Source organism: Meriones unguiculatus, chromosome X (genome assembly GCF_030254825.1).
Source record: "Meriones unguiculatus strain TT.TT164.6M chromosome X, Bangor_MerUng_6.1, whole genome shotgun sequence".
NCBI lineage: Eukaryota > Metazoa > Chordata > Mammalia > Rodentia > Muridae > Meriones > Meriones unguiculatus.
In genome coordinates this window covers 87,017,994-87,026,907 of record NC_083369.1, presented here as the reverse complement: position 1 = coordinate 87,026,907, position 8,914 = coordinate 87,017,994, and the positions used below count along the sequence as shown (strand labels likewise).

General features: G+C 39.3%; 1 protein-coding gene across 1 annotated transcript; it reads right to left on the bottom strand.

Annotated features, from left to right (window-relative positions):
- Window positions 1–502: 502 nt before the first annotated feature.
- Actrt1 (actin related protein T1) lies at window positions 503–1,816 on the bottom strand. The gene has a single exon (XM_021630155.2). The coding sequence runs from the start codon at window positions 1,733–1,735 to the stop codon at window positions 605–607; it is 1,131 nt and encodes a 376-aa protein (XP_021485830.1). The 5' UTR covers window positions 1,736–1,816; the 3' UTR covers window positions 503–604.
- Between the last annotated feature and the right edge of the window lie 7,098 nt (window positions 1,817–8,914).

Here is an 8,914-nt window from a genome sequence, read left to right as displayed (position 1 = left end):
TTAGTGAGACCTGGAGGGGATTGGAGCACCACAAGGATCAAATATATCTGGGCACGGGGGTCTATTTTGAGACTGATTCTCCAACCAAGGACCATGCATGGATATAACCTTGAACCCTGGCTCATGGCAGCTCACCATCCAAGGTTTCTCTAGTAAGGGGAACAGGGATGGTCTCTACCATGAACTCCATGGTGGGCTCTTAGACCTGCCCCCCCAAGGGAGGAGCAGCCTTGTTAGGCCACAGAGGAGGACATTGTAGCCAGTCCTGGTGAGACTTGATAAACTAGGGTCTGATGGAAGGGGAGGAAGACCTCCCCTCTCAGTGGACTTAGAAAGGGCAGGGAGGAGATGAGGGAGGGAGGGTGAGATTGGGACTGAATTAAAAAGGGAGCTACAGCTGGGGTACAAAGCAAATAACCTGTAATTAATATAAAAAATAAAATTATATATTAAAAAAAGTAATTACTTTTGAGGCATAAATAATGAAAACATGACATCATATCAGCTTTACTGATCATTTTATTAAATGCCAAGGAATGATGTTTACTCCCACCAATACTCCTGTCATCTGGCATTTATAGTGGCTCCCAGAGTTCAGTGATTCTCAGAAGCATTTTCTTTGAACCACAAATGCCCCGTACTCCTTGAAATCATTAGCAGTGACCCACATCTGCTTGAATGTTGTCAAGGAAGTCATGACAGATCCACCAATCCAAGCCGAATAGCATCTGTCTGGGGAAGCTGTGATCTTAATTGGGGTTCCCTCAAAAGCCAGAAGTTCCAGTTCTTTCAGGAGTCTATCCTGTAGTCCAGGAAACAAGGTGGTACCTCCAGAAAGCACAATCTCAGCGAACAGAGTCTCCTGGATATCAGCGTCACACTTTGCGATGCTATTGCAGACCATTTTTGAGATTCCTAAGTCATGAATACCAAGGTGATCAGGTGTAAAAAGAACCTCAGGCACCTGACACAGGTGGTCACTCATCTGGATGACATTTCCGTCTGGCAGTTTATATTCCTTTAGGGCCTGATGGTAGCAGTTGTATTTGTCTTCATATCCCCAGGAGACACTGCATGCCTTCTTTTTAATGTCATCCACCACTGCTTTGTTGAGAATGCAGGGGAAGGTATAACCTTTAGCAAGAAGGAGCCGGGTAAGGTGTTCTGTGATATCTCTCCCTGCCAAATAGAGCTTGGTTATGCCATGAGGCAGAGAGTAGCCCTCATAGATGGGGACAGTACAAGTGACCCCATCTCCACTATCCAGTACCAGGCCGGTGATACAAGCAGAAGCACACAAGGCTCCTACTGCGTGGTTGCAAAGGTACAAGGCAGGCACATTAAATTTCTCAAACATTATTTCTGTTGTCTTCTCTCGAGTCTCTTGTGGGTTCAAGGAGGGCTCAGTCATGAAAACGGGCTGTTCATTGGGTTTCACGCCTAGCTCCCACTCAAAAAGATCTTTCCATAGTTTCTCCATGTCATCCCATCTAGTTACCAGTCCACGCTCAATAGGATAGTGCAGGTATAAACCATCATACATGCACTGGGCTTCTTCTCCCACAAAGTACCTTTTCCGATTGGCTCTTACTGATGGTACGTTGAATTTAGGGTGGCCAACAACAGAGTTGATGACATGTCGGGGTGCAATCTCTCCTGAAATTCCAACCTTACAGAGTCCAGAACCATTGTCAAAAATCACAGCTGGAGCATCTAATCCAGCTGGATTAAACATGTCTGGACTTGATCTTTTTGCGTCACCAGTAGAAAGTATTGTTGGACCCCCCAGAGGAATAAAAGGTACCTCAGTTGTTCCAGAACACCAAAGCAGCAGGGTTTTAGCTCATGAATGTTGTCTCCTTTCTGGTGGTTCAGCATCTGCTGAGAGGCAGCTTCAGGGATAGATGTTTATTATGTCATAATGTAGCCATGACAACAGCTGCATGAAGTAAAAACCAGGAGGTATGGAGAGGGGGGGTCTCATTTGGTGAGAGATGAAATACTGGAGACAAGTAACCTCAAGTCTTGTCTTTCTTTTTATTTATTTTTTATTAAAATTAGATATTTTTTTCATGTAATACATCTCAATCACAGTTTTCACTCACTATCATCCTCCTAGGTTTCCCAACCTTCCCTCTCTCCCAGATCCACTCAACCTCTTTCCTCTTCAGAAAAGAATGTGTCTCACAGAAATAACAACCATGAAGGACAAAACAAAATACAGTAAGAAAAGGCAAAAAGTTTCAAATTGAGATTGGATAAAACAACCCAATATGAGAAAAAGAGCCTTAAAAGCAGTCAAAAGAGTCAGAGATGTTACTAGATCAGGAGAGGACAGGAACTCCACAAGGAGAGCAACAAAACCAGAAAATTTGAACACAGGGGTCTTCCCAGAAACTCATACTCCAACCAAGTACCATGCACGGAGATAACCTAGAACCCCTGCACAGATGTAGTCCATGGCAGTTCAGAGTCAAGTGGGTTCCATAGTAATGGGAAGAGGGACTGCCTCTGACATAAACTGGTTGGCCTGCTCTTTCAACACCTCCCCCTGAGGGTGGAGCAGCCTCACCAGGCCACAGAAGATGACAATGCAGCCACTCCTGATGAGATCTGATAGACTAAGATCAGAAGGAAAGAGAGGGGGACCTCCCCTATCAGTGGACTTGGGGAGAGGCATGCATGAAGTAGGGAGAGGAAAGGAGGGATTAGGAGGGGAGGAGGGAGGGGTTTATGGGGGGATACCAAGTGAATAAAGTGTAAATAATAAAAAAAAATAATAATAAAGTGTCAGAGATGCACGCACTCCAATTATTAGGAGTCTCACAATTATTATTATAGCCAGAGGACCAGGTGAAGACACATGTGGTCCATGTGTTGCCATTTCTGTTTCTGTGAGCCCATGCTCTGCTTATTTTGCTTCAGTGGGCCATGTTCTCCTAAAAACTATAGACTTCAGAATAGATGAATGAAACCAGCCTTGTCTCTTTCAATGAATGTAAAAGTGAAATACATCCCCAACATGCAAATTTTCTTAATATGTATTATATAACATAAAATGTGTGTATTTTTTATTATAATATATAATATACAACATTAATGTCAACAATTTTCATATTATATATTATATATAAGATATAGCATATAATAACTTTTTAAATACTTCATATCATATATTAACATGTAACATCAAATCACAGTGTTTTATACATTCTTGTATATAGATAATACACATAAATATTTTAAATATGAGGGAACCTAAAATTGTAGATATTTTATGTTACATATATTAAATGTACACCTGTACATTTAAGTATGTGTGTACATATATAAGTACATGTAAATTTAGGAAACACTTTTTAATCTACTTTTTTGTAAAAGTCTTGGTAGCTCATGCTAGACTTATTACTATATAACCAAGGGTGGAGTTTAACATTCTCCCACCACCTAAGTTCTCTGATTGCAACTTCATACCACCATATAAAGCACAAATATAGTGGTTTAGATAACAAAAACTGTGATACCACACTTAATTGTTTTTTATTATGATTAAAATGTCATAATGTACAACATCTTCAACTTTTAATTATTTTAAAATTTTCTTTATTATTATTAAAATTTTTATTAAATTTTATTAAATTAAAATTATTATTTTAAATTTTTCTTTCTTTATTATTATTATTATTATTTATTACCAATTATTCAGTTTTTTTTCCAGCTGTAGACGCCTTCCTCATTTCCTCCCAGTCATGTATCTCCTTCCCCTAGTTCACTGATAGGGAAGGTACTCCTCCCCTACTATCTAACCCTACCTAGTCAGGTCTCATCAGGACTGTCTGTATCCTCTCTCTGTGGCTTAATTAGGCAACCTCATCAGGTGGAGATGATCAAAGAGCCAACCACTGAGTCCATGTCAGAGACAGTCCCTGCTCCCCTTACTAGGGATTCCACATGAAGACTGAGTTTCCATGGGCTACATCTGAGCAGGGGATCTAGGTCTTCTCCATGCATGGTCCTTGGTTGGTGCATCAGTCTCTTCAGGATGCCCTGTGCTCAGATTTTTTTGGCTGCTGATCTCCTTGTGGAGCTCCTGTACCCTCCAGGGCTTTCTATCTCCCCGTTCTTTCATAAGATTTCCTGCACTCTGCCTAATGTTTGGCTGTGAGTCTCAGTATCTGCTTTGATATCCTGCTGGATAGAGTCTATCAGAGGCCCCATGTGGAAGGCTCCTGTCCTGTTCACTGTCTTTCCCTACTCATCAGGTCTATCATGTTTGCCCTTCTGAATGAGGATTTAACATCTTCCATAGGCTCCTCCTTATTGTGTACTTACTTTAGGACTACAGATTTTTATATTTTTATAATATATTGTATGTCTAATATCCACATATGAGTTTATACCATATGTGTCTTTCTGCTTCTGGGATGCTTCACTCAGGGTGATCTTTTGAGTTCCATCCATTTGTCTGCATATTTCATGATTTCCTTGTTTTTAATTGCTGAGTAGTATTCCATTGTGCAAATGTACCAAAATTTCTGTATTCATTCTTCAGTTGAGAAACATCTAGGTTGTTTCCAGATTCTGGTTATTATGAATAAAGCTAGAACAAATATGTTTGAGCAAATGCCCTTGCTGTGTACTTGAGCATGTTTTGGAGATATGCTCAGGAGTAGTATAGCTGGATCTTGAGGTAGCACTATTCCTAAATTTTCTGAGAAACTGCCCTATTGATTTTCAAAGTGGTTGTACAAATTTACATTCCCACCAGCAACAGAGGAGGGTTCCCCTTTTTCCACAACCTCTACAACATGTGTCATCCCTTCGGTTTTTGATCTTAGCCATTCTGATGTGTGTACAGTCAAATCTCAGGGTCTTTCTGATTTGCATTTCCTAGATGATTAGGGACATTGAGCATTTTTTAAATGTTTCCTACCATTTGATATTCCTCTGTTGAGAATTCTCTGTTTACCCCATTTTTTAATTGGATTACTTGGTTTGTTGGTGTTTAATTTCTTGGGTTAGTTATATATTCTGTATAATATATTCTGGTGAAGATTATTGCCCAGTCCCTAGGCTGTTGTTTTGTTCTGTTGACAGTGCCCTTTGATTTATAGAGGCTCTCCAGTTTCATGAGGTTCCACTTATTGACTGTTGCTCTTACAGCCTGTGCTGTTGGTGTTCTGTTCAGGTAGTTGATCCTGTGTCAATAAGTTGAAGGTGATTCCCAACTTTTCATCTAACAGATTTAGTGTTTCTGTTTTTATGTTGAGTCTTTGACTCACTTGGACTTTACGTTTGTTCAGGGTGATGAATATGGATCTATCTGCATTGTTTCTACATGTAGATATCCAGTTAGACAAGCAAAATTTGTTGAAGATGCTGTCTTTTCCCCATTGTATGGTTTTAGCTTCTTTGCCAAAAATCAAGTATCCATTGGTGTGTGGATTTATTTCTGGGTCTTCTATTCAATTTAATTGATCCACTAGTCAGTTTCTATGCTGGTACTATGCCATTTTAATCACTGTTGCTCTTTAGTCCAGCTTCAGATCAGGGATAGAGATATCTCCAGATCATCTTTTAGGAATTAACTGTATTTATATTATTTTTTGTTTTTTGAATATTGTTGACAGTTTTAGTGTATGTACCTAACACATTCTAATTACTCTCAACCTCTACCTTCTGTTAGCTCTATTTCATCTCTGTCAATTCTCCCTCTTTCTTATAAATTCCTTCCAACATTAATGATGTTTTTGTGTATGTGAAAGACCCATTAAGTTTAATTCCTTTTGTCTGTGTTTTTTTTTTTTTAAATAAATTTTGGACTATCCATTGGTGCTTGGTAGGCTTACCAGTGTGGACACAACAGAAATCATTGACTCATCTGCTATCTCAAGTATTTAGTAACCAATATTTCAGAATGAAGAATAGGACTCCCAGATTTCACTCCCCTATTTCCTAACTATGATTGATTGTGACAGCCTCTACCTTGTTCAGTCTCAATGCAAGTAACCATAAATGAAGTGAGTTCAAGATTGCAGTGACTGTGTCATGCCACAAACATGGCATTTCATAACTCTTTTCTCTATCTCTTGGATATTACATTCTCTTGGTTTTCTCTTCAGTGGTGCCCCATAGAAGTTGCAATGTACCCTTAGCAGTAGTTATGCAAATGTGTTGTTATGGGTGGGTGAGCATTCAGCCATCACAGATTATTAGTACTTGAGTATCCATGAATTTCTATTCACTACAAAAACAGGTTCCCCTTATTAAGACAGATAATTACATTAACAGTAGAAACCAAATATTTTGAAAGCAATTTGATGTTGGTTCAGTTTAATTTAGCAACAGTAATTTCCCCCTGTAGGAATTATGACTTCTTCATCTAGATGTTTTTGAGGGGTTACACATGCCAGGAGCAGCTCTCAAATCTAGTGAGAAAGCAGCTGTTTACCACCATAACATTTTTGTTACTGTTGCAAAATAGGGGCATCTTGCCTGATAAGTTGGTATAAAAGTTCATAGGATTCACAGCTGGATAAGTATTGGCTCTTTCCTCCACTCATAACCTCTATTGCACTATCAACAACTATGATTGTTAGCTACCAGGAAGAAACATTTCCTGTTTTATTTTTCTATATATTGCAACCAAGGTTGTGGTATCATCACAAATAGAGTTTTATTATCTAGTTCTGATGGGAAACTGTGATGATTAGGAATGTTCTTTGTAAATTATTTTCTCATTGAGGCTCCCCTATACATATACAAGAAACTATAATAATTTCAGCTGTATTACTCATTTTAAGATCTTCTTGATCATCTTTCAATACACAACGTTATATCCTCTTTGTTTTTTATTATTTTAGTAACATCCTAAGTACCATTATTGCTAGTCATATGTGTATAATTAGTAGTTGCACAGTCCATTAGAGCATGGACAACCTGTCAGTAGCCATATCCAAAGAATATTGTTTTTCTTTTGGTTTAATAAGCCCTAGAGTAAACCCAATTATTATTATTTTGCTAAAAAAATTATGCTGTAAAATTCCTTTATAAGTATTTATGTACAAGAATATCATTATAGGAGTTTGTGAGCCTGCTGGCATGGCTGTTGAGAACTGAACTTGGAGCCTCTAGAAGTCTTGCCAGTGCTCTTGAACAGAGCCACCCCAGTAGCCCTGAGTGATTTACCCTTAAAAATGGAAATCCAGTAATAATTTGTGCCAACATTTATTATATTGTCATATTATACTTTAATTTTAATACATTTCAATGTGCACATTTCAATATGAAGTAATTTCTTACTGCATATGGCTTATTATGTAAGTTGGTTTAAACCTAAAGACTGCCTAATTTGTGGTTGAAGTTTTTGTGGGTGGGTTAGAGTTCCCCTCCTTTTACTAGGAAGTGAGTCAAGGTAGAAGGCGTCCTCTTTAATTTCTATGGCTTCTGCTACTAGGAGTCTCTGCTTGAATCCACCTCATACCCTCTCAGGGACCTACCCTGACCGAGTTCTCCATCTTGTCACAGACATACCCCCACCCTCCCCTCGGTTTTTCTTTTCTCCATAGGCCTTCTGTCCTCTTGCCCTCACTCTCCACAGGTCTGATCTCCACCCTTTTAACTCTCTGCACCCCCTCTCTAACCTTGTTCCCTCTCAACAGCCACTATCTCTGTCTATTCTCTTTCCCTTTCCAAGTGAGATTTATGCATCTTCCCTTGGATCCTCCTTGATATTTATCCTCTGTGGGTCTGTGCCACATAGTTTGCTTGTCCTGTAAAATGTGGCTAAAAACTCCTTATAAGTGAGTTCATATTGTGAATATCTCTTTGGGTCTGGGTTACTGAAGGCTAAACTTTTCTAGTTCCATTCATTTACCTGTAAATTTCGTGATTTCATTGTTTTTAATATCTGAGTAGTATTCCCTCATATAAATATGCCTACAAGAAGTACAGGGATAATTACAGAGCAGATGAGCAGAGATTGAGGGAATGTCCAACAAATGCTAAGCCCAACCAAAGACCTACCCTATGGGAGAGTGACAACTCCTGACACTATGAGTGATATTCTGCTAAATTTGCACACACGAGCCTGACAGAGTTGTCCTCTGAGAGATTCTACCCAGCAGTGCCTCAAAACAGATGCTGAAACTCATAGCCAAACACTGGGCAATGCTTAGAGAGTCTTGTGAGAAAGGGAAAGTAAAGAGAAAATAACCTGGAAGTAACAGGCACTCCATAAGAAGACTAACAGGCCCAACTAACCAGGGCCCAGAGTGGCTTGCTGAGACTGAAGTATCAACCAAGGACCATGTATGAACTGGACCTAGTCCCTTAAAAAGATGGAGTAAGTGAGCAGCTTAGACCTCATATGCGTTCTCTAGTAAGGGTAGTGAGGAATGCATTGCACAGGGACTCTCTTGCTAGTTTTTAGATCACTTGCCTCTGGCGGGACTACCTTGACAGGCCACAGGGGAAGAGGACATGTTCAGTCCTGATACAATTAGATGAGCTGTATTGGATGGGAAAGGAAGTTCTCCTCTTCTTATAATAGGTGAGGGAGAAGTGAGCAGGGAGAGAGGGTGCAACTGGGAGGGGAGGGGGGTGGGGCTACAAACAAGATGTAAAGTGAATATAATAAAAAATTAAAAATAATAAACTTAATTGCTTAATTGTAAATATTGTCTTGAAAATTAGTATTATCTTTAGCAATTTTGAGCCCATCACTAGGAAAGCAAGAATGTAGGGGTAAAGCTTAAATACTAAGAGAGATGTAATCAGATGAGCACTGTACGACCTACAAAATGGCTGACATGGTAAGATATATTCTGAAGACAAAGAGTGGCATGAGTATTATGGTAGTAACCAAAGATTTCAGGTAAGCATTTGAGCTAACTATATAAAACAGAACTCATGC

Coding starts and splice junctions, on each gene's coding strand:
- Actrt1 (XM_021630155.2), bottom strand. CDS start 1,735: ATGTTTAATCCAGCTGGATTAGATGCTCCAGCTGTGATTTTTGACAAT.